This window comes from Furipterus horrens, unplaced genomic scaffold (genome assembly GCF_987537825.1).
Source record: "Furipterus horrens unplaced genomic scaffold, mFurHor1.1.pri manual_scaffold_1, whole genome shotgun sequence".
Taxonomy (NCBI): domain Eukaryota; kingdom Metazoa; phylum Chordata; class Mammalia; order Chiroptera; family Furipteridae; genus Furipterus; species Furipterus horrens.
Window position 1 is genome coordinate 34,303,672 of NW_028327171.1, and position 27,355 is coordinate 34,331,026.

Below are 27,355 nucleotides of genomic sequence, written 5' to 3' on the forward strand. Positions count from 1 at the left end.
AGAATGGAGAGTCTTTACACAGGTATTCCCAACTTGCATTCATGATAAATGATCCAGTAAGTAGTTTACATTGTGATACTATAGCCAGGTCACTCTCAACTTCATTATCCAGAAATTCGTCTCCTTTATTCTCTGTTTCATTGTCTCTCCTCCCCTCCTCCCCAAACATACAAACCTAGTCCTCCTTTAGAGAGGGAAATATAAAAACAAAGTGTAAGCAATTTGCCACAACGCCATACCAGGTTACAGGTAACTGGCCTTCCCTCTGCTCAGAATAAAGTATGAATTAAGCACCTGGCAAATATTTGCATGGTCTCCAGAGCAGGAAGATCCATCCATTTGCTCACAAAAGTACACAACTGCGGCTGAGAAAATAAATCAATTCAATTCCACAAACATTTATCAAGCTCCAGTCTGATTGCAGTCGGGGGGGGGGTGTAGATTATGCACCTGGCTGTTGGAGCTGATTTTTTAGGCAGTCTAGAAATATGCTATTCCCTTCCTTCTCCCACTAAAAATAAATCATAAGAAAAGATGCAACCAATTGCCTAAGTGATCAGCAAAGCAGCATTTCATATTGTAAAACGTAACTAGCCCAAGGCATGCCAGCTCCTTTTTACAGATGGGAGAGAATTCCTTCTTATTTTCTGGGAAACAAGCAATTTTTTTTGTTGTGGAAAAAATATAGTACCTCCACTTACTAGGAAATCAGTGATTAATTGCCTAGCCATCAATCATCCTTCAGTATTTTAGATTTAAAGGTTAAAAGAACTATATCTTGAAACAGGTTGTGGCCTCACTGATTTATATTATAAACTCAGCCTTATGAGAGATCTACTTAAAATGAATTCTAAACATGCAATGCAAGGGCAGGGCAAAACCAGTCCCTGCCAAATATTTAAGGGGATTCCCCCCATACCCTCCTCCCTACCCTCATCTCCTCCCGGGAAACTTCTGAATGGCGCTAAGAGAATTTAAGCTGCTTGACCATGAGTTGGGCTCTGTCACCTACTTGGTGACCTCAGGAAAGTCATTTATAAACTCTGAGACCCCAATTTTTTCACTGTTGAAACAGAGATAATTATATCTCTCCTATTTCATCTGTGGGGTTCTTGGGAAGGTCAAATAAAATAATTAAAATGAGGGTTTTATGAAACCTGTTATAATCATCAATAACAATGTTTAACTGCACTGTCCTGGAGACTTGGTAGAAGAACGGAAATCTAAGAAAACCCATCTCTGTTCCCAACTGTGTGCAGCTGGGTCTTTGTTAATTCAAATGAGCTGTGGCCCCCGTTTTAGCGACAGGGGCAGTTGTAGAATCATGTCCATGAAACCAGCTTATTTTCTTTATCCTTAGGTTTTTATTTAAATTATCAGTATTTAACTGCTATTGGCTATTAAATAATATATTTAGTGTCAGTCTCCTTGATTACTACTCTTAAACAGTTTAGATTAAACAAAAATGACATATATTCCACTCAGATGGGGTATTTCAAACTGAGAAAAACATGGGAATGGTGTCCTCTTTTATTTTGTAAGCTGGTATTTTAAACCATTTACTCTATGTCGGCACTAGAAAGACAGCAAGGTAATGTTCCAGGCTACAAGGAGCACAGTGTATAGAGTGAAAACAGCCAGACAGAACTTGACAACACAGTGAGGCCAATGCAATGAGAAGAGCTCAGCATGTGTCCCAGAGTGGGAGGAGAGGGCTGCTACCTGAGCCAAGTGCTTGTGATTCTCGGGTGGGAACCGTGAATAAACAGAAACTGCGTGCTGTGTGCATGCATGCTGAGCTATATGGTGCCACTGAAGCCAAGGCGAGTCAGGATGGGGCAAAGACGATGCTGGAACAGGAGTCCGAGGTCTCCTGATGAGGAAGCCGGGGCTGCAGGATGTCTTAGAACCTAAGTGTGGGGCACCCTGGGGATCTAGGCAAGGACGGGAGTATTTGAGGAGTGGTACATTGGCAAAGAGACACCTGCATGAGGAAGGTCCCAACTATCCTCTGTCTAGAACATTCTGCTATTGTATGAAATATTGGCACTTCATATGGGGGAAAAAATCCTACTAAAAGAAAAGTTAATACATTTAAAGGCAAAGGAGAACCTCATTTATAAAACTGTAATAGAAAAACCATTAACAACACTCTTTTAGGATTCATGAAAAATGCTTGTACAGTTTTTACTGACTCTATCTCTACCTGAGAAGGATTATTTTATTTTGATATAAACGAGGCACAAAAATCAAGGGTTTCAGCTACTTTCAGCTTCTTAGAACCAGACACAGCCGGGCAGGTGCTGGGCAGTCAGTCACCTGGAGGGTAAAGTGGGCTGCCGGAGAGTCATCCTGAGGAATGCCAACACACGGACAGACAGATGGGCAGGACTGTTCCAGACTTACTGGAGAGCCAGTGTTGCAAGAAACAAATCCAGAAAACCATAACCTCTACTATTAAGCTTACTGGCAATGTTTTTTAAAAGACCAGGGGCTGGTAGGAAGAGAGGGAAGGAGGAATGAGGAGTTATTGGTACAGGGTTTCCATCTGGAAAAATGAAAAAGTACTGGTGATGGATGATGGTAATAGTTGCACAACCAGGTGAATGTACTTAATGCCTCTGAACAGTATATTATGGTATGTATATTTTACTGTGATGAGAGACAGAGTGAGAGAGAGGAGAGAGAGAGAGAGAGAGAGAGAGAGAGAGAGAGAGAAAGGGTACAGAGACTAAAAAGTAGTAAGATTTCTAGTATTGTGAGCTATGAGCCCCAAACTGCTTCCTGAATTGGATGCACAGACCAAAACTGAACTTCTCAATAAATACTCAAGAGAAAAGCATCAACTGGAACATACTAGTGGTCTGCCAAACACTGTACACCCCAACAGGCTATGTTATATAAATTTGGGCATGTTTTCTAAAACAATAGAGCACCTTCTCCCTAAAAGAGACTGAGCTCTTCACATAATGTAGTTCATAACTCTTCTCTGCAGTCTAGAAAGATGATAATGTTATTATCATCATCATTATCATGGCAGCTATTCTGTATTTGTTAAGGTTTCTCAGTGAGTCAGCTGCTAGGCTTTTCTTCCCTCGTTGTAAATGGGAACAGAAGGGACACATAAGTTCTGTGCATTACCTTAGAAAGTAAGCAAGATGGCCAAGATCAGGAGCAGTGCCCAAGGCTGCAGTACTCTGTAGAGGAGGTTGTACACAGGCCTATTTAGAGGCCCTGGCAATGAAGGCTTCATGTCCCCATCAAGGCCCTCACAACCAAGCAAGGCTCCTACTTACTAGAATATGTATTTCCTCGTCGAACAGCAGATATTTATTTTGGCACATGCAAGATATCCAAGCGGATTTAATAAAATTACATTTAAGGTTAAACCACAGAGATAAGAAATTCAATCTCAGGGCCCCAATTAATTGGTTATTCTTTTTAAAGAGTCTCAAATGTTTCCCATTATAAAATAGTTAAAACTGTGGATAGCCCTGTAGTCAGTGCCTGTAATCCTTATAGATTTCATTTTACAGGTTACAAATAGCCCCCAAATAATGGCAATTTCATAATAACTATTGATTGTTTAATTACTTGAGACTGTCTTATAATCAGCGAGTCATTAAGGGTGTTATGAGATTTAAAAACTACAAGTCACCAGGGTGTTGTGCATCAAGTTATTTGGAAATTCACTGATTTCAAATGGAATGAAAGTATTTTGAACTGAAGCAATTTAAACACTTCAAATGAAAAGTTGGAACCCACATGCCAAGCCAGTAATAGATGCTAATGATAAAGGCTGAACATGAATAAATGAGTAAATGAGGTAATCAAAACCCCAGGATAGAGAGAAGAGTGGTAGAAACTCCTCCCTAAAGACAAAGACACCATAAAGAGCTCTTAAACAACCTGAGAGGCAATACCTTAGCCCAGTGGCTCTCAATTCCAGCTGTGCATTAGAAGCACCTGGGAAGTTCTAGAAACAACTTTACCCAGACTTCCACCAGACCAACTAAGACCAAATTTCTAGAGAAGAGTCCAGATATATATAGTTTTTCAAAGCTATGCCACATGATTTCTGTAAACAGAAGGCTGAAAACCACTAGTAGCAACAAGAAATCATACATACTTCCCTGGGGCAAGTTTTAGTAGCAACGTTGGAGGTCTGGCCACCAAGCAGAGAAAGTGTCCCTTCCATACGGCACACTGCGTGAAGCTCATGAAGGTTTTTCCTTTGGGTCTCACATGTCAATCATCTAACTCATTACATCCAACAGACCCATAGCATAAGGTAGCATGGTCTCAGGCCAAATCAGATGAGAAGAACACAAAGATCTCTGAGGATAAAAATCTCATCAAGCCTACACACAGTTTAAGGGAAAACGATCTACTTATTGAGGAGCAAGAGTAAAACTGTTACATATAATTCTGGTCAAAAAAAAAAAAAAAAAATTCTGGTCAACTGCCGTTAAAGTACACTCTGAGACTAAATATTAACAATATTAACACCTCAATATTCTTAAAATCTTGGCTATAGCCAAAACTATAACTAAGAACAATGCTTTGCATGTGCTATCGCATCTCAGAGACATTTTTTAAAATGTTTGTTTGATGTTAAAAATCACAGTTTCTGCACTCTTAGAAAAAGTGTTTGTGTATTTTGGCAGTTACAAAAATAAGTTTTTTTAATTGAATGAAACTAGCTAGTACTCTTGGCCATATCATTAGTTTATTTTAATAGGTGAAATGTGTTACAATATTCAGAGAAAAAATTATTTTTTAAAAGCAATGAACAGATGAGACCTGGCCCAAGAGCCTGCTTAATAAGTGAGCAGGAGAGACATCCGTGCAGCCATGTAAAACACCCTCATCCAGAGGAACAGGACGGTATGGAGGCCACAGCAATGGGGATGGACACTCAGCTATGACACAGGGACAAGCCATCCTGCTTTTCTGTGTTCTTTGAAGTAGTTCCAGCAGGTAGTAATAAGGGTTATTTAGGTAGGAAAAGGAAGAGTCCAGTTAAATAAATTGGGAAAATACTGGGTAAAAAAAAGTAATACAAATGCTCATGTTCAAAGCGGACAGGATGGATCACATAGCACTATAAAACTTCTTTAGCCTCTCTATTCTTTTTTCACAGAGCAGACCTTGGGGTTTCAATCAACACACTTTGGGAAAGGTGACTAACCAGCTAACATATGTCAATGAGGCAAAGATCAGGCAAAAGCAAAACCAGAGACATCTCCACTCAATCCAATGACTCTTGTTTGCCTGAAGATTGAAAAACAGGAAACAGACAGGGTGTTAGGATGAATCTGTAGCTGGAGTCAGGCTACCCAGAGGGGAACATCATTTACTGAGTAACACACAGCATGAGCATAAGGTTCAGGAAGACAAATAACAGCACAGGAATAGACTTAATTAGACCGTGGTATACAAAACCCTGCCACCTATCTTGTAATGAATGACAACAGCAATAATCAAACCTTAAGTGTACACAGAAGTTTAAATTTAATAAAATACTTTCACAGTCCTTAATTTGTTTCAACCTCAGTATAACCTGGTGGGATATATTTTAAAAACGTATTTTTATTCTTTTTGTACATATAAAAAGAACTAAAGCTCTATCTGGCTCTATGGCAATCTCGAAGCTACAGCAAGTTAGAGGCAGAACCAAAACCATAAAGGCAGGTCCTTGCCTCTAAAATAAGGTCCTTTCTATGCCAGTCTCCTTCCAGATCTCACAATAAAGGCTCTCTACTTAGAACTTGTACTACCCTAGGAGGAAACACTGTTGATTCTCCCCTCAAATTTGTAAAATATATAATTACTTAAAAATCACTTACCCCACTGAAGTTCTGGAATGCTAAAACCAAGTCTTCTTATTTCCTCTAATAATCCACATTTTCTTTATAGATTATTGAGAAGTTGGCTTTTTTTAAACACTAAAGACCAACAACAGTATCTAAATGGCAATTATATCATCAAATGCCATATGATACGTATTATGCATTGGATTTAATATAAATCAAGTAATTCTGAGCTTACATAAATACCAAGAATGTAAAGGGGTGGAAGGTGAAGCAAAAAGGCGTGTTTCTGACTTCATCTTCTATGAATGATTCTTTCGGGTCATATAATCTTCTACAAAAATGAGACCATGGAAAGAACTGGTAAACTAGGCTCCTGCTAGCACATGCTGGGGAAGAAGAAAAGGTGACTAAGTGCCCACTATGTCTCAGGCACTGGGCTGAGGGCTTCCACATACATCACACTTCAGTTGTCATACCAACCCCCTACTGTACTATTATTAACAGAGAAAGAAACCCAGACTCAGAGTAAGTTGGCTGTCTTCACACACCCAAAATGAAGCAGAACCAGATGGGGAATCCAGCTCATCCCTGCTCCAGACTCTTTTATACACCCCTCTCCACTCATGAAAATGTTAAATTATACTCTAAGGTGTACAAATGCTAAGGCCTCAAAGCTTTCTCCAAATGCCCCTCCCACAATCCATTCAGGTCTCCACTCTGCCTGGGCAGCATTAATTGCTCCATAGTCTACACTCTCAGTGCCTCTGTTTGGACATCAATTTTAAGAGTTTTACTATTTTGTCTTATCTTTAGAGAAGTGGCTCTCAACTGCGGGCAATTTTGCCCCACAAGAGCCATTTGGCAATGCTTGGGGACATTTTCAATTGTCACAACTTTGAGAAGTTACTGGCATCTCATAGGTGGAGGCCAAAGATGATGCTAAATATCCTCAGTGCACAGGAGAGCTCCTACAATAAAGGGCTATCTGACCCAAAATGTCAAGCATGCTAAGGTTAAGAAACCCTGCCTTGGAGTGATAATGTGGTTTAATAAATGCTTTAGTTTCCTCCACTACAAAATCGCAAGAAATAACTAAGACGATATAAATGGAAACATTTAGCACACAGCAGGCACTCAGAGTACTAAATAAATAATCTTATTGCACACTTCTGTAGAGTTCCTACTCGGTTGGCTCTGCATTCTTCCCACACAAAGTACAGAGTTTTTTTTATTGGCTCTAAACAAATGTGAAATAATGTATTCTTTATATTGGAAATTCTTGATTAAATGAACAAATGCCACTATTATCTAAGAAATACAACATTCTCCCACACTCACTCCTTATCAAACAAGTGAATAGTATAATTCACGATTCATTAGAATAGACTAAGAAAAGCTACATTGCATCCCAAGTACGTCATAGAATACCTCCATATCAAGACTATTAGTAAGCTTACTACTAAAAGGCTTTGTCTTATTTTAACAGAAAGTTAATTAAGAGATCACAATGAAGATTTGAAGAAATCTAATACAATAGGTTCAGATACTTCTTTCTAAACCAGGTCAATTTCAACCATATTGATCCTCAGATCTTGAGTTGAATTATTCAGGAATAACCTTAAACTATAATCACAAGCACATCAAATAAAAACACCAAGAGTCAAATCTCTGACTGAGTACATCAAACCAGTTGGCATCAATTCCCAGGTCAAAATCTTTATGTTTTTTACTTTTCCAGTTGGAATCAGCATGGGTATCCTAAAGTAAATGATTACAAAAAACATTAGGATGGGCATTCATTCAAGGAGCTCTACAATGGGATAATCTACAATCATTTTTACAGAGTTTATGCAGGTGTGGCCCCAGGGCTCTGAACATCAGAATGAAGCCATGTACCAAATAAAAATGGGATTCCTGGACCATGCCCCAGAAGTACTGAGTCAAAATTTCAGAGGCTGGGCCTGGAAATCTGTATTTTAAATAATTTCTCAAATATTCATTTTGTACACTCAATTTTGAGAACCTCTGCCAGGAGACTGAATCCTAGGAAATTAATTTGCTTCATTTAGTAAACTTTCAGCATGGATCTTGATTTTACAGACTACTGACAATTCATTTAACATAAGATCTATATCGACCTCCTACCATAAAAATTAAAAAGAAAAAAGCAGAGCATTTTGTTGATTACTTTTGTGCAAATATGCATTTCTAAGACTGATATTTTATGGGAAATACTGATGAAATTGGGAATTAATATAAGAAGAATTATCAAGGAAAACAGAGCTTAACAATAGTTAACATGTACTACATACCAGATTGTGGCTACAGTGATGGCTAGACAGTAGGCCCCTACCTTTACTTTTCTTTTATTTATGCATTTAATTTGTATCTATCTATATAGATAGATATATAGATATACACACACATATATATACATACAAAGAATTAAGATAATGAAGACCATAAAGCAGGTTAATGTGATAAAGTCAGTGGGGGAGGGAGGCAGAAGGGGTAGCTGGCTACATTAGATACAAGAATGAAAAGTGGTTTGCTTGTGGAGGTAACATTTAAGCTGAGACCTGAAGGAGAAGTACCCATCACAGAAGGGTTGCAGGTCAAGTGTTCCAGGCAGAGGGAATTGTAACTATAAAAACTCTAAGATGAGAACAAGGGTCTCATGAAATTATTATTAGAATTAAATAAAAAATCAGATTAATACATATAAAAGGTATTATGATGTAGAAAACTATGTAAAAGTATAAAGCATTATTTTTAGTATATTTATCCTGGCTTCTGTCCTGAAACTATTCTCATATGAGAATAATGAAGGGCCTCAGGTCTGTGGCATATGAAGAATTAATTAAGCAATTGAGGTGATACTGCCTGGAGATCTAGAGACACAAGTATGTGTTTGGGGGAAGAAAGAAGTCTTCTTCAAATATATGAAGGGCTCTGTTTTTGTGGAAGAAGAGGTATTTTATTTTTTAATAGCTCTGATGGTATGGTAAAGACTGTAGGAAACCCAATCTTGGCTCAATACGATTAACATTCAAAGAGAGTTTTAGGAAAATGGACCAACTGGGTGGTACTAAGTTCTATGTGACCTGAGGTGATCAAGAATGGGTTGAATAGCCTTGGCTGGTGTGGCTCAGTGGGTTGAGCAATGGCCTATGAACAGAAAGTTGGCTGGGTCAATTCTCAGTCAGGGCACATGCCTAGGTTGAGGGCCAGGTCTCTGGTTGGGGGACATGCGAGAAGCAGTCAATGGATGCTTTTTTCATACATATATGTTTCTCTCCCTCTTTTTCTCCCTCCCTTCTCCCCTCTCTGAAAATAAATAAAATTTTTTAAAATAAAATAATGGGTTGAATAGACAGCTGGCATCAAAATGACTGGACTAGATGATCTATAAGGACCTTTGCAAACCTTTGAAAACACACACACACTCACAGTGCTCTCTCTCACAAACACTATAACCACCAAGATGGCCTCTTCACTTCATCCTTTATAACCCTAAGGAAGTTTCAAGAGAAGCCTGAGCAATACTGAGAAATCCACCATGTTCCCGTTTCACATTACCACCATATGTCTCCGTATCTATGATAACCAACATATAATTCAAAAGGGCAAATTAAGAAATGGGATAGACTAACAATCATTTTTGAAATCTGTAGCTACAACTTAGTGGTGTTTTAGCAGTAAACACTTAATAAGTATTTCAAATTAATAAAATAATTACTCTACTTTCACAAAAATATGTCTGGATTCCATTAGGCCCTAATAGATGGCATCCCAATAAATAGCCAAAACCTTTAGCCAAAAGGTATGTGACCTTTTGTTGGTTTGTTTTCTAATGGGGGCCATCGGCCCAGGAAGATGTCAAAATTCCTGATGTAGAATCACTACTCTTCATTATTTAGGTATTGTATCCTGTGAATAAAGTAAAAAACAGAATTGCCTCTTGACTATCTAGGACCAAAATGCTAAAGATAAACAAATCTAGCCTTCCAAGAATAGACAGAACAAGTTAGACTTGGGAGTAAGACTAGAAGCAACTTGAAAAGCTAAACATTACTAAATGACCTTTATATAAAATATTTTTATTTCCTTATCCAGATGTATGTAGCTTATATGCAGATAGACTTCAGGAAATATTATCTTAATATCTACACATACGTTGTGTTTATTATATTATATATGTTTCTTAAAAACTAATTGTAAATAAAATTAAATTATGACTCTTAGAACAGTTTACAAAAATGAACTTATAGCCATGGCCCCTGGCCGGATAGCTCAGTGGGTTAGAGCATCATCCTGATACTCCAAAGTTGCCTGTTATACCCCTGATCAGGGCACGTGCAAGAATCAACTGATGAATCCATAAATAAGTGGAACAACAAGTTGATGTTTCTCTCCCTCTCTTCCTTTCTCTCACTCTCTCTCTAAAATCAATTTTAAAATATTTAAATAATTAAATGAACATAATGAATCCTTCCATTAAATAAAGCCTATACTCACATAATTGTTCATAAAATTATACCTCAATATATGAAATCCAGGAACACCAAAAGCTGATTTACAAAACATTAAAATCAAAGGTTTATTACCTAATGTAAAGAAAGTACTTATCATGGAACTTTTTGTATAGGTATCTCTTTTTAGGGCTATAAAATTACTATTTGTGCCAGCAGTATTTTAGAAATACCTATTCCATAAATGTTAAATATAACCTATAATGTAAACAATTATTTCCTGTTATTTTTCTTCAGGTTCACATATATGTGAGTTCAATTTCTGCCATTTTATTAAGCTTTAATCCTTTAGAACTCAAGGTAACAGCAGGACAGGATTAGTGGCTCAAGAAACCTAGGTATCTCTGTTCATGAGCGATGCCACCTAATATCACCTGAGTTGCCTAGAAACTAAACCCTTAACTAGATAGGGATTTTAATTCTTTGGATAAGTCATTACAAGTCTCTGGAGTATTTTTAACTACATTCATACTTAACTAATGCGCAAAAAAGCTGTGATGCCACAAAACAATATCTAGGGCTGGTGAAAGAGATGAAGTCTCCCATCCCAAAGTCCATGACCATTCTTTGCAGTCTCCCCTCAGCTTGAGAGGTGCCAAAGTTCTGTATCAACCACAAAGAGAATGGCACCCTTAAAATAATAATGTCAATAATGTGGTTGGTAAAAGATCTGAGACCTCTTGCCATTTTGTTTCCTCTTTGTTTTCAGGCACAAGATGTTAGGGATAATTCTGGATTTTCCAAACTGTCTCATCTTTAATTGAACCTCTTTGTCATCTTCTTTTGCAAGACTGTACAGTCCACCCCTCAGATTAGTGGGCAAAGCTGTGGGTCGTGTCACAAATGTGCATTCTATAGGTGAGAAGCACAGCACAATGGAATGGTTCTAAGAAATGGCACCATAAAGCTGGCAGCATGTTACAGAGCTGCTCCTCCATGTTGACAGCAAATCAGAAGTAATTTTTTGCCTAAATTAGAGCTTAATTCATTAGTTCACCTTAATTCTCAAGTTGAATCCAATTTCTCAAAATGCAATAATACATTCTTCCCACCTAATTATCTTCATTGAAAGTATTTAAAAGCATTTGCTGAGACACATTTCTTTCTTCTGTCAGACAGGATCAACATCAAGTGAACATCTTGGGTAGACCACATTCTGTCTGATTGCATGGGGTTGACATTTTAAGAAATAATTGTTTCTTGCAAGGGAAAATTTTTCCCCTGGAGTGAACACCAAAGGTACCTCCCAGTAAATAAAGGTTTAAATATGTCTGCTTACAATTGTGCTTTAAAAACCAAATTCTCAAGATTACTATATACATATATACACACACATGCATATACATATGTTTACATATATGCGTGTTTGTATACTTTTGACATTCTGCACAATTGGAAATATTACATCTGGATGACTTCTATAGTAATTTTAATTAACTAAGTGAAATTTAGGCTGCAGAGAAAGGAATTTTTAAAAATAAAACAAGGGATAATTAGTAATGGAAATGACATCCCATATCACTACCACTCAGGAAAATGATGGATATTTCCCTGGAAACAATCATAAGGAAACAGTTGGTTTGCAATTATTTCAATAGTTCATTCAGTTAAACCCCCTGAGTTTTAGTCTAAAAACAGTTCATTTTTTCATTTTGATAATCAGAAAGAGAATCAACTCACATTTTAAACAACCATTTTTTAGATCACTTACTAGGGGAAAGTACCTTTTAAAAGCATCTTTGTGGTGAATTTGTAAACAAAATTAGTAAAAGGGCAAGAAGGACTTTTTATTCTTCAGCTCAATCTCAGCCCAAGTTTAACTTTTAATTATTTCGTATCTTGTAGAAGGTCATTATTACACTAGGCCTTTGCTTTGTGAGGCAGCCAGCTTTCTCCTAACACTGTTCATGAAACTCATTTCACTCATGCCCTAGGCCAATAACAAATCTACTTTTCCAGATATGATACTTTAATAGCTTAAATTTCTAAAGTAAATGGCATCCTTTGCTCCTTTGAAAACCAGTCTGGCAATGATTAAAGTAAAGGAAATTAACCACCTGAGGAACTTCAAATATGCAGACATGTATGAGATACAAACATTATAATACATAATGAAGGGAAAGTCCTGAATTCCAGAATCCAGTTTAGGCAACAGGGCTACATGTATATTTAAAATGTGGAAGAGTCAATTAGAAAGTATACTATTTCACTTTAAATCTGCTCTGAGGCATATATGAGCAGGAAAAGACAGCAATGCAATTCAGCATTCACCAACACAAACCACACATAAGCCACATTCAAACCCAATTGAACTTACCTTATAAACTTGTCCATATGTTCCATTTCCAACAAGTTCCACCAACTCAAAGATCCCTGCAGGGTCCTGAAAGAAAATGAACAAACAATAAAAATTCAAACAATATTCCAGGCATGTCTTAATTAAAAGCAAATCCTTATTTAAATACACAAATAAATACCAACTTTAGCTTTGGGGGCTATCATGTGTTAATATTAAATATTATTAAATTTCAATCCAGTTGCAGCTATGAAATTAGTCAAAATCCATTTTGTTTCTGTTTTACATTTCTATGAGATGCGTTTAAACCAGATAAAAGGAGACACGGCTTCCACTGAAACAATAATAAAAAAGACATTTCCCACTGTCAAATGGAAATACAATTGCAGGTTCATCAAGATAGAATGAGACCCATCACTCTGGGGTTCTAATTTTTAAGATCGTTGTCTACGAAATTTCTGTGCCACTCCTGGTGTTAAACAATGGCAGTTAAAACGTGGTATTCCTGTATTGCGGGGCTCTCTTCCCGAGGCAGTCACCATGGAATCAACCCAACTGCCTCTCCTACAATGTTTTCCTTTGGACTCACTCCCCTCTCCACAATGCTACCTCTGCAAAGCACCCTTGTGTGGGTGGCCTCCAGTTCAGGTACTGCAGTACCTGAGCAGTAATCGCAGGTGTTAGAAGGCAAACCAAATTGGAAAACGATGCAAGTTCTTACCACCAAGCTGGTATCTGCATACCCTCAGTGTCAGTCTAATGTTAGAATGCTCCATGAATAATTGCAGCTATTCTTACTGAGTCACTACCCAAAAAAGCTGAAAAGAAAGGTCAGAGGCTGTAAAATTCAACTCAGAGGCAGAAATGGACATTGACTTCTACTGATTCCTAACTAGACAGTAATTGTTTCTTGAAAAGCCTGACTCAAGAATCACAAACTTAAAAGTCCACAGAAACCAGAGAAGTGACTTAAGAGTAGGGGAGGTGATGCCTGTGGCAAACTGAAGAAGTCATGACTCCTTTGGGTGGGGTGGGGGTGGGGTGAAATTTTACTTAGCTGGAACAGTGGTACTGTAAACCTATGAACACAGTATTTCCAGGTCTAAAGATTTTTTTCAAGAAAAACTGAACATTTTGTTTAATGTGAAATCTAATTTTTAAATGTTAGGCACTAACTTATTTTTTTAAAAATATACTCTAAAGGACAAATAAAAGACAGCCCCCTCTGGCCTAAAAGCAGTTACTATCACTCGTCAACACTTTGTTACAAATGCACTGCCACGTATTATTACAGTGGCTGAGAGATGGGAGGAGGGCAGACCTGAGCTGGGGCTTCAGACACATGTGGGTTGAACATCATCAGCTTTGCTTTGACTGGCTCTGTGACCCTAGCATACCCTGCAAGAGCAACTTAAGTCTATGAGCAAATAAAACGGGGATGGCATCTACCTAGCAGAACTCTGGTGAAGAATAAGTGAGGGCCCAGCACCTATCCTTGAACACAGTCAAATCAATTGCACACCACAAGTAGCACAGAAAGGGAGAAGGGCTGCTTCAGGGCTGCTGTTCATGTAGAAGGAGACAAATGAGTTGGATATGACAGGTTAGAGTTCCTTAAAGTTACAGTCCTTAGTAAATCAGGCCCAAGAAAAGCCTTTTGCTATGTGCCCTCAAAGACTCCACATGGAAAACTAATAAAAAACAAAAAACAGAACACCAACAGTTGAAGCACTTAGTCACTGAGAAAGATAGGAATAAGCCTTAGCCATTATTTTAAAACCACAAAGGCAAGAAACTACACTCTAGACTCAAGTTCCGACAGATCTAACTGTCCAGAAGGTCAAGCTCTACCCTGGCTGGTCAGGGAGGTGTGGACACTGTTCTAGATGGAACTACGAAACAGGACAACACAGGGAGTGCTTGGAGCTCTGTCCCTTAAGACCCCCATTACTAAAAGACACCATCAAGGATACCTGAGAAAGAAAAATTGTTGTTCAACTACTAAGGAGCAGGTTTTACTGAAGATGAATGAGGAACAAATGATGAAAATAGAGAAAGAAGCCCACAAATGGTGGCAGCTGCTGTTTGTTTCTAAGCTGTGCTTCCCAGGAGTTTGTTTGCTCAGTGCTCTTTCTGCAACAAATTTCAAGGGAGGTTCTACATTTGCTTGAAATATCTCAATAGTGTTTTCAACATTCATTTTTCTGGACTAAAAGGAACATATGAACCAAAGAGTTGATGCAGAATGGTGACTACTAGCTGCCTTAATGAGTGTGGGACATGTAAGCAGGGCGATGGGAGGGCGGAAACAGAGACGGGGTACAGAATGGGGACCAGCTTCTACATCCAGGGGTCACCCCACCTCATGGACCCTTCTTCAGGGCTGGGGTTTAATGGGTAGGTGTCCAGAGGAGCTGAGCAGCTGACTTCCAGGCTCTTCCCTCTCCTTGAATAGTCCATTAATGGGTATATGGCCCAACCAGTTGGGACCAAGGAGGCTCAATGCTAAGACTTTCATTCCAGCTACTGGGAGAGAGGCTCTTTCCACTAAATACGTCCAAGGGGATCAGAAGCAAACATTAGAGGGACTACAGACTTTGATTGGTAACCCCTCTTGGGTAGGCAACCAAACTGAAAACAATGATCGACTTAGGTTGGTTCCCCAGGAAATAGACTCTGAAAATCACAGAGGGAGTTTATTGGCATGTACTCAGGTATGGGAGCCCTTCTATCCTACCTCCCCTGACTTGTCACTGCATGCAGGCTGCCGTGCATCCCCATCCCAGAGACTGTGATCTTGGGTGAAGCAACACTCATCAGCTGAGGACAATTCCGGGTGAGAACCATCGCCAGCTGCCTACACTCCCAGTAGGTGGACAATGAGGGCCTCAGTAGTGGAAAGGAGATCTGGGAGGCATACTACAGCATCCACTCCAAGCGTCATGGCTAGAAATGAGTAACAGTTAGCAACTAGGAGGGAATCTAGAAGGATCTGCGTTCTACAGGCAAAACGGCATGATTAGAGTCATGGAATTGCAAGGAAGAAGCTTTCTGAGACCCTAGATAGCAGATGGCAAAGGTTTTGTTCAAGGACAGTTGAACTTAGCACTGTCCCTATGTTTCCCTCTCCTCTATCCCCAATCCAAGTACCTGGAGCACTAGATGTTTGTGAATCTTCCCTTACACCAATGCACTTAATTTTTAGTTACGTTCTTGTGGAATAGTGATATAGTGTGCACATGGTAAGCATTCAGCTTTCTCCACTCTTACAGGGCTCTAATGTACAGCTGACCCACAAGGAAACACAGTTTGAACTACATGGGTCCACTTACATGTAGAAATTTTTCAATAAATACTGTAATGTATTTTTTCTTTATTATGATTTTCTTAATAGCATTTTGTTTTCTCAAGCTTATTTTACTGTGGGAATACATATAATAATACAAAATATGTGTTCATTGACTGTTTATATGGTCAATAAGGCTTCCAGTCAAGGATAGGCTACTAGTACTTAAGGTTTTTTTTGGGGGGGGGGTCAAAATTTATATATGAATTTTCAACTGCATGGGGGAATCACTGTTGTTCAAGAATCCCAAGGTTCACCAATGACCTCCACCTGTTATTTGTAGTGGTCTCTTACCAGCCCCGTGCTAGTTGTCCTTTTTGAGGCATTTACACTGCTGAGCAGCACCACTCTTGGTGGAAATATATCCCCTCCTTTGTCTTCCAACACACCACTCAGTCTCTCACAGAAAACTGTTTCTTCTGCCCATACCTTAAAGGTAGGTTGACTCCAAGGTTCTGTCCTCGTGTTGTTCACGAGCTAAAGCTTTTCTCCCTGAACGTCCACCATATCCATTCACTCCAGTCCATTACCACAGGCCTCGCCATCTCTTGCTGGGACTACTTACTTTCAATCAGTTCGTCCCTCCTTTCAATCTATCCTTCATACCAACCTTTCTAAAGTAAGACATTTCTGAACACGACACGCAGTATTTTAAAATTCTACACAATGTGGTTCAAACTGAGAGCAAGAGCCTTTCATTCTTAGGCCTGCCCTTCATTCTCAGCCGTGTGCTCCATCATTATGTGCTATAACCAACCACCTCACACCATCTGCCATTTCCCTCACACACCACACTCGGCTTTGTCTCTGTGCCTTGGCTCATAATGCGTGTCTGCCAAGATTATTCCACTCTCAAACAGGCAAGCCAATCCTTGAGCCCAGTTTGCCACCTCCTCTGGGGAGACTTTTTCTAATTAGTGCCACCACTTCTCTGCTCTCAACGCACGTTGTGCATAAACCCTATGATAACCACTTTCACATACTACTACGCTCCCTTCCATTTCTCTCCTTTGATGAATTACAAATGCCTGAGAGCAGGGACTGTAACATATTTATCTTCTTATTTCCCAGCACTGAGCACAGGGTCCCACACAGAACTGCTAGCAACGGCTATTTACTGACTACTGTTGATGTTTCACTCCCAACTCTCCGCAACATGTATAGAAAAAGTCACAGAAATTGGGAACCGAATGTAGAGCCAAAGGTTTAGCAAACTAAGATCACTTCTTTTCCAATCTAGATAAGCTGTCCCCGCCACCTTGATTCCCCTTACCCTGCTCCCCCTTGCACAAAATTGTCACATACAAAGAAAATTCATAAAACCCATTGGTGAGAGCTGTGCCTCACGTGCGATGAGAACACAGGCTGTCAGAATGTGGCCAAGTACAACGCAGCAAGGGGAAGATGCTGTACCTAATGATCATGTTACAAAGACAGGAAAGCTAAGAGACAAGAATCAGCTTAATTTGCCCTCCCGTGTTTGCTTAGCCACTCATAAAGCCAGGACGGGCAGCATGAAAGAAAGTTACATACACCAAGGAGAAAAGAGCAAATCACTGACATTTACCAAAGTCAGGAATCCCTGTTGGCTACACATGCCTTTATTCAGATCTTAACCTTTGCTGGGAGGCTGAGAAGAAAATTTAATTCTAACGTAGTTTACATTATTTCATAATGAAATATAACTACAACATTTCAAAAGGCAAGCTGTTCCATGAAAGAAATGTAGCTTTTGGACAAGTACTGATCAAGGCAAATTTAGTTAGTTATCCTAATAAAAATCACAATAATAGCTAACATTTCATGAGCATTTATATGCTAGGCATTATTCTAAGCATTTTCCAGGAATGGGTAATTTAATTATCACAGCTCCATTAACTGGAAACTACTGCTGTCTTTGTTTTACAGATGAGGAAACTGAGGCACAGAGAGATTGAGCGTTTAGTCAAGGTCCCAACACCGATGAATGACTAAGCCAGAATGCATAGGAGGCTGGTCACACTAGAAGCCCTGCCCTCTCAACCACTCATGGCTTCATCAACTTCATGGAATCAGAATTCCCAGCCCTTGACTTAACATTCACTAGCTCTCCAGCCTTGGGCAAGTTTCACAACTGCTCTGAGTTGCGGTTTCTTCATCTTTAAAATGGGGACAATATTACCTCCCTCACAGGATTACTTTGAGGCATGTGGAAGCATCTACTAGCTTAGGGCCTGATACACAATAGGGCTTCCATAATATTAACTTCCTTCTTTTTAAAAATTTTTTAAAAAATAATTCACTTAATATACAAAAAAAAAAGGAAAAGAAAAAGAAAACATGCCACAGAAAAATTTAGTTTGTATTTCATATATTTTCAGCTAATAAGACCAATAAAAAAAAACTTATTGTTCTTATTGTTTTTTTTTTTTTTAACTAACATAAATACTTAGTAAACTGGGTCAGATATTTATGGACAGAAAGATATCTCCTTAGATATTAGTGAGACTATTGGGAAGACGTGAACTCTAAGCGGCTCTGGGGATGTATCAATAAATTCCCTCTTCTATCAGTTGAAATTCTAGAATTCAGAGAACAATGGTAGGCTTAAGGCTGACTTCACAGCATGGTGGAGCGATTTAAGATCTAGAGGTTAATATTCATAGTCACTGAGTTATACTTTAATTCTTCCATGTCCCCTGAATGATACTGAGTTTATTGGAACACTAAATAACATCTCCAGGCTAAGTCCCAAAGCAGGCCGATTACTCCTTCACATCATAAAAGATGATACATACTCTTCCCAAACCCCCTGCCTGCTCTGAAAATGCAATTAAAAGAAGGATTGGGAGGGATCATGAGCAATGGCTAAACAGACTCTAGACACCCTCTCTCCCCAGCTCCTCTGACAGACATAGCCATTCTGTGACATCTTTCATTTGATTCACCAGCCTTTGGGCACCGTGAAACCGACCCCAGCAGAACGTGGATGGCTGATCCGACTCCCGGAATGACTGCCTACCTCCGGGTTCCCTACTGACACCTGCCAAGGGACTCTGCTTACTCTAAACTCAGGGGCCTTAAAAAGACCAAAATGTGATTTCTCCTAGAACCGTATTTAGCAGCTGTTTTGTTCAGTTTCAGCCTAACTGACAAGAATATGCTTACAAAAGCAAAACAGAACAAAGAAAACAGGAACAGGAGATCTCTCCACATTTATCTTGAGCCTCAGGCTTTTCAACACCATCGTCCTTTGTCCTTTCGAAGTAAGTACAGCGCAGGACACATTGTGCTGACGCAACACCCCCGTTCTAGTCCGTGCTGTGTTCATGGCCGAACAAGGGCCCTCAAAGCTCATTTTATATTCACCTTCCCTCCCTCCCATGTAGTGGGGGCCCGAGGAGTCCAAGGTTTTGCCTTCCACAAGGGGCTTTATTCAGGCTCTGAGCTTCACCCGCATCCCCCAACCCACCCCCACTGTCTGAGGTGGAAGCAGAGGGTGCTTCCAGTCTAATGAAGAAAACAGACAGGAGCAAGTAATGACATGTACACAGCTCATTAAATTGCAATGACAAGTGACATGCAGGGGGAGTATAAGGTCCTCCAAGATATCTACCTGGGAGATCTAGAATACTAGAGCCTAGGTTTATCTTCATTAACATATTGCCCAAGCCATGTGTCTCAAGTGGAACAGATAATGCAAGTAAAAAAATATGTGCATGACAATAGAGATAAAACTCTGCTGCATTTTCTCACTTAATCATCTGTATAGAACAAATTAAACTACGCAGATCTATCAGAGGATTGGCGCAAAACATTAGGGTTCCTGTCTGGACTCAACTCCTCACTCGTGTCATTTGACCCCTCCTATTTTGGTTTTCCCATCTGTTAAGTGGGATAATCCCGCTTGGCCTGCCTTTTTCCCAAGGTTGCGGGCCCCTCCCCAGCTCCGCGTGCCCAGCGCCATCCTTTGGGAAGGGTGATCCTGCATGCAGGATGACTGCAGGATGTCATCTGCCCCATGCAGCTGTGCCTGGCTAGATGGCACTGGTGTCCTTTTACCAATACTACCTACTGTCTACGTCAGGACACAGTCCCAGCCAAGCCTCAGGGAATAGCAGCCTTGAAGCTGGTGGCTTCTTCCAGCCCTTGGGCCAGGGAGACTGGAGCCTCCCCACCGTCTTCTGTTCAGTTAGTTTCACGTTCCCCCTGCTACTGAACAGCCGTCAGTAGTGAAGCAGCTTCCTGGCCCTGGCCACTGCTCACTTCTTCACTGGGGACTTTGCCGCTCTAGTCTGGCCTCTAAAAGGCAGTCTTCAGAATCAGATCTGAACCCTGGCTCCTCAGAGTAACAGCTACAGACCTTAAACTACAATAATCATTATCACTATCTCTAGGATCGACGATAGTCTACCGACTTTATATACATTTTCATATTTAATCCTCACAGCATTCATGGGAAGTGGATATTACTAACCCTGATTATCAAATGTAGAACAAAATCTTCAAGGAATTAAGTAACTTGCCCAAGGTCAAACAATATGTAGTAGAAACAGCAGTCAAGACCAGACTATAAAATCAGGATAAAAATAACTTGCACAAGGATTGTTCTGAGAATCAGAAACAACATATATAAAGCATTCAGTACAACGTAAAGCAGTACTTAACAAATCAAGCTACTGTTATTATTCCTATTGCTGCTGGTATTATTAAAAGTTCCCCAAGGTGACAGCATTGGTCAACATGACAGCCAGGATTTAAACCCAGATTTTTATTCAGAGTTCATCATTACTCACTTCTCTACACATGCTGAAATTAACTTGGGGTTATGCGGCTGCTGAAGGCCTTATGGTTTAACAGTGGGGCCAGAGAAGGGTCAGTGAACAACAAGGCAGACAAACCAGACAAGCGGCTGGGACCACAGAAGCTGAATGTGCTGTGGATGCTCAGGACCTCCACCTTCCCGTGAGAGCCTGGAGTCCCAGAGAGACCAGCCAAGTGGGGCCTCAAATTTCCATCCAAAGTGACTTTTTTTTTTTTTTTTTTTGCTTACTTTGCCATCAGCTAGGATGAACAGAGTGATTACTTTAGGTTAAACATTTAATTGACATGGAGAGACAGTATACCATAGTAGTTAAGACCACAGACTCTACAGCCAAAAAGCCTGATTCTGATCCCAGCTTCACCATTTACTAAACTATATGACCTTTACCATTCTGTGTCTTCTCAGTTTCCTCAACTGTAAAATAGTGATAGTAGTACCTACCACATAGGGTTATTTGACAAAATAATTAATAGGTATAAAACATTTAAAACAATGTCTGGCATATTGTAAGTACTCAAATGTGTCTGCTAATAACCCTTTATTCTAGAATATAAACTTCAAGAAGGAATGACTTCTATTGGCTTTATTTACTGCAGTATCCCTAATACTCAGATTAGTGACTAGGACATTATAGACACTCAATAAATATTTTCTGGATTAATCAAGTCCTAACATCACCAGTTCTACCACTGACAGTCACAAGGCAGCAAAATCTCTTGAGATCTGGAGCAGCAATTTCTTAGATCTTATCAATAAAATCACTCTTCCCATTTTACAAAAGAACGAAGTGAGGCCCAGGTATACACTATAAACTCATAAAATCACAGGTTTTCAACAAGAGTGTTTAAGCTCCCATCTAGTTAGTGGCAGAGTTAGGACAAGACCCCAAATCCTTTGATTTCTAATTGTTCCCTCTGCTCAATAAAGTCATTTGATAAACCAAAAGGAATCACTCACTGTCTTTAAAAGCAGTGAGCCTGGAAGGGAAGGGAAGTGGAAAGGGTGGCAAGGAACGGTAAGCACTTGTATTCAGTCCTAAATTCCAGGTATCTGGGTTAAGAAGTGAATTTAATTCATGCTCAGAATTGATAAAATGAGATTTATCACATATCTCCAATATGATGTCAATGAGATAGTCTATTTTATATGCTGCATGTGCATATCTGCATAGGAGATAAATGGAGTTTTTAAAAATATATTTTTCTCAGTTCACAGGCTTTGCTTAGCCATACTCATATTTATCTCGGCTCCATACTATTTCCTTACAGAACAAAAAAGTCCACATAAATTGACTGTTGTTCACTGGCATACATTGGGCATGTATAATTAGAAATATCAGATTAAAAGAATCACCAAAGAAAGACTTAAAACATTAACTGGAATATTTTTACACTAACTCCACAGAGCAGAATGAGAAAATTCTCCAGGATTTTGGACAAGAATTGGGATCTCCATCTTCCAGGACTTTCCTCAACTCTCCCACCGTCTGTTCAAGCTCATGGCAAGTTGCTCTAAAGGTCAATAGGTACATAAAGGCCCCCCACCCTGGTCTTTTCCCTCCCATCATCAGGGTGTTGCAGAGATTATACAGCTGTTTGGGGAAATGTATCACACAGTTTACGGAGCTATGCAAACACGGGATCTCTCTAGGCCTGTCAGGACAGGGTAACTTTCCAGTATTTCCAGCAACACGAGTCCAAGTGATGGGAACCAGACTAGCAAAGATTCTGGCATTTTGCCTTTTCAAAGGTACTTAGACGAAGAAAAAAGATAGCAATTGCAGCAGATGGACTTAAAGACAAGAACTGAATTACCCAAATAATTAAATAAGAAAGATCTGGAAACCATCCAAGGTCCTATTTTAGAAAGAAGAGCCTAACCCATCCCCCAAAGGTATTCATTTACCACCTGCTTACAACAGACCAACAACGCTTTATATTTGCCTGAAAGCTTTTCGACCTTTCTCCCAACACCTATAAGCAACCAGGCAGTTGACAGACCCTCTCTGTGGAGTGAGGAGGTTAATATTGTCTAGTGGGTTCCCTACTACTCTCTCACTTCCAGAGAGGGGCAGGATGGCCAAGGACCCACCAACAGCTATCTGGGACAAGGACCTGTCATCAGACAGACAGTGGCAGGAGCCCAGCCCAGTCCATCCCTTGGTATCACCATGAATGGTACAGATGGCCGGTTAATACCAACTCATACAGATTGTTTATAACAGGGTTTCTTTGGCATCTGATTTACTTCTTTTCTTCAAGACTTTTGTCCCCATGGCTAGGCTAGCAAGGATATATACTTTTTTTCCCCATTTATTTGTTTGTTTTATAAAGCAGATAATTTTTGGAATGGGAACTTTATACCATCTGTTCCAAGGATCAAAAAATATTTTTGGCAGATTAAAGCAGCTAAAACTAAATTTCTGTGTTTCTCCAGGCTTCCAAGGGTGTTGGATTTCCATTGTCAAATAACTTTGGGACCACTGGATTAAAAAGATTAGCAATGTAGCTCTTTCTTTACTGTAGGGCCTCTCAGAACCTTTGATGTATCAATGTACCCTGAGAATCTCCAACAGATGGCAAAAGCTTTTCACGTTTCCCAAACCCAAACCTGACTGTAGAACACTTTTTTAAGGGATCTTTGTGGCTCTCTAAATGCTGGTTTTCTGTGCAGCAGGTAAGAAAACAATAGGGTATAGAGCTTTCTTTCCTTTTTTATTCCTATTCAAACCTTGCATCTTAAGTTACTGTAGCGTGTATCGCTCAATACCACCCAATATCCATTCTCCCATTGTTCCTTAATAGCAAAAATCTCCATTTTATTTAGGAGGTAATGCTACAGGTCAAAACTACATACTCGAATCCCACTGAAGCTAGGGATAAATATGTGACTAAATTCTGGCCAATGATATATAAGCAGAATTATCGTGTGGGACTTTCAGAAGAGTTGTTCACATGGAGCTGAGTTAGCTGAGAGAAGTTCTCTTGTGTCCTCCACCCTCCTCCTTCCAGCTGCCTGGAATGCAGATGTGATGGTTGGAACACCGCAGCAACTTCTGACCCTGAAGGCAATTTAAGAATGGAAGCTTCGTGCTAGGTTGTAAAAGCAGCACAATAAAATGATCCTAAGCCCTCCAATGATCATAAAACTACTATACCACCACTGGACTGCCTGTGTCTGGACTTAGAAGTAAATTTATCTTCCTCAACCCACTAACATTTGGTGCTTTCTGTTTGATGCAGCTGAATCTAACTGATTTGCTTTAAAGTTTACAGTTCAGATATTTTTATTTATTTATATTTAACTAACAGTACTTCTTTAAAGCACTCTTCTCCATTATCCTTTGACCCTTGGTTAGAGGGGTCAGTCACTATAGTTGTTCAACAAATATTCATGTCATCCTCCTGCTGGGATGTTATAGGATGACACTTCCACACCTCTCTTCAAGTTGAATTTAGCCAACGTGATTTGCTTTGGCTGATGCAACGTGAGTGGAAGTGATGCACTCCTTTCAGGTGGAATATTTAATTGCCATGTGAGACATTGTGGTAACTGTGGAAGCACACGTGGGCACGGAGCCTCCACTATTCTGTGTCCTTGGGAAGCTGATGAATTGAGAGGTCCTGACACGTTCTGGAGATGTGGCAGGGCTAAGAAATAAACTTCAGCTACATTTTATGTCTAAGATTGTTATCACAGCACATGCTTGCCTAGTCTGACTCATAGAACAAAAACTACCAAAAGATGGTAACAATAATCACCACACTGTTTAATGCTTTATGATTTCTGAAACAATATTTGAGAAGAACCATTTTTTACTGGGTGCCTCCTATGGCATCAGGAGGCATTTTGCAAAAATTATTTTACTTATTCTCTGCATTGATCCTGTGAGGTAGATCATTGACAAAAAGAGAAAACTGAGGCTGGGAAAGAAACCAGTGCCAAACACACATTCTTGCCACTGTGTCCAACCTGCAACATCTGAAGGCAGCCCTGGAAACACCGAAAACCCTGAAGAAGCTGGCTGGCGACACGGGAATTCTGGGAACCCTTTCTGACAACAGGGAGGAAAATTTAAGAAAGAAACTATTAAAAATAGAGTTTCCTTTCACATGGCTGACGATATCCTATATGGCCCAAACCAGGGCATGCTGGGACTTGGGGTCCCTGCACCCCACTGAGGACAGCACAGTTGTAAGTCCTCTGACTGCTCGTCTGAGCGCCTTTGAACCCAAACCTCCTCTCTGATCCACTGTCAAGGTAACCTAGCAGCTGAGAAGAACTAATTGGACAACATTCTCTGACTGCTGGCATGAACAGTTATAATCTCCGCATCACCGTGGCAACCTGACTGGAATGCTGGTTATTCACACAAAGAAAAACCGGTCTCCATTCAAACCAGGACTGTTTTTTGTCTCTGTTCCACTGTTCCCGTTACAAGTTGCTACTGAAAGAATACAGTGCTTCTTGTAAGAAGAATGTTTATTACTGGTCTGTGGAAAAACAGCATTTTCTTAGCCTAGAAAAATGGAAAGGGGGAGGGGAGTAATATACACTCTAAGAGATTTTATTAAGACAGACTATACAAACAGCAGTAAAGGTCATCAGGGAACAAGGGGCCTATAACAAGGCCATGGATTCTATGCCAATGTCAACAGTACAGCATGGGCAATGGATCACTAACAACTAGATCCTATTAAATTGACCAGTACTCATCTCCTGAGCACCTATATGTGCACCTGTGAACCGTTCCTCCAAATCCTCCAGTGGCTCCGCTTGCTTACTCCATGCCACCCTCCAATGCCAGCCAATATCTTTAAACCTCAGTATTCCCTGCTCCATGCACCAGCAGACGGCTCGCCAGGCTCAGAAGATGTCCTGTATGCTCTCACATGCTGTGTCCTTGTTCCTGCCCAGAAAGTGCTTTGCTCACATCTCTGTCAAAGTCTTACCAGCCTTTCAAGGCCCAACACAAATCATATTTCATACCTAAGGATCCTCCCGTTGCACCCATTAGAGTAAATGCCTCATTCAGCTGCATGCCAGAGACTTCCTCGAATGCATCTGTCCCAGTGCCCTGGAAGGCAACCCTCCAGGGAGCCAAGTGTATGTCTCCATCACCCGGGATGGTTAACAGGAAGGCCTTCCACATCAGTATGGCATGGAGTATGAGTAGCAATTTGTGTATCAACTGATCGGGGTTTTAGCGGGGCTTTGCCACTTCCAGTTGTGTAATCTTTGAAAAATTACTTTATCTCATTGAGCCACTTTCTTTACCTATCAACAGGATGCTACTCAAAAGTGTGGTCCGTGACCAGCACCCAGGAGTGTGTTAGAAATGTAGAATCTTGAACCCTGCCCAGACCTACAGAATCACAATGAACATTTTGACAAGGTCTCCAGGTGATTCAAGTAAGTATTACTGTTCCAAAAGTACTGATAAAATCTACCTAGTAGAGGTATAAGAATAAGGGAAAGTTTATGGAAAATACCTGTCAAGCAGGGTGATACATAACAAAATTTCACTAACTGAGAAAATTATTGCTATTTTGTTCCAACAAATGTATGGAAAATTGAACTGTTTGGTGCTGTGGAGGACTCAGGAATTATGACATGAGTTTGCCCTCAAAGGTGTGTCTATTTAGTCCTAATAGAGAAAAAAAAGTGAAATAGAAATGAAGAGAAATGAAAGACTGTGGTTTAGAAAAGCAGATGCCTGAACCTGACTTTATCATTTACAAATTTCCTGACACTGAGAAAATCCATTGAAATCCTCTAGCCCTTGGTTGATTTTCCTATGAAATAGGAATAAGAATCCCAGCAGCTTGCCTGCCTCTCAGAGTTGTACTAACACTGAAATGAGGCAAAAGCATGAAGAATTTTGTCAAATATAAAGCAATGGGGAAGTCAGTTTTTATCACTTAATATTAAAATAAAATGTGCCCCTCACACATTCCCCAGTCCTGAACTCATGCTCCAGGGTGGCCATTCATGAAGGACACATGAAGGGCAACGTGGTATATTAAAGCCACTGTGAATAATGTTCACCTGATCCCATTTTATAGGACTTGAGGATGAAGTTGCAATGGAAGGAATGAAGAGAGAGAGGGCTGAGGAGGGCAGCTGGCTCTGCCTTCTCAGCAGCGGACATGGTAAGAAAAGGACTGGGGGTAGCGACCGCTTTGAAAATGCTGGAAAAAGGGGTGGGTGAGACACCGACATGGGTCCCAGGAGACAGGGAGTTCCTAGCAGACCTGGGGCCTTCCTTGCTCCAGGGCTTAGGAAAAAGCCATGAAGGGAGTCCTTGCCCAGCATAACTACAAGGGCAAGAGTCTGAGACTGGATGGAGTTGAGCGACCTCTCTGAAGAATAAGGAGGGAGCATTGGCTGGAGGAGCTGCTGTAATGCATTTTTCAAGAACCCTGCCCAGAAAGGAGAAGGGATAGAGTTCCAGAACCCACTCTAACCAGACAGGCAGGTAGAACACCACTAATTGTTCAGAGTTCAGATGGGCGGGAAAGCAATACAGACTGACAGAGCCCAGGGAGGTGAAAAGGAAAA

At 40.1% G+C, this 27,355-nt stretch overlaps 1 protein-coding gene across 7 annotated transcripts in view; it reads right to left on the reverse strand.

Moving 5' to 3' along the window:
• The window catches only part of TNIK (TRAF2 and NCK interacting kinase), a 342,270-nt gene that overhangs the window by 257,451 nt on the left and 57,464 nt on the right, over positions 1–27,355 (reverse strand). For all 7 annotated transcript variants that reach the window (XM_090273875.1, XM_090273868.1, XM_090273843.1 and 4 more), the window contains exon 2: positions 12,666–12,731. In XM_090273875.1, coding sequence (XP_090130001.1) covers positions 12,666–12,731 — 66 coding nt within the window. The remainder of the gene's footprint in view (positions 1–12,665; positions 12,732–27,355) is intronic.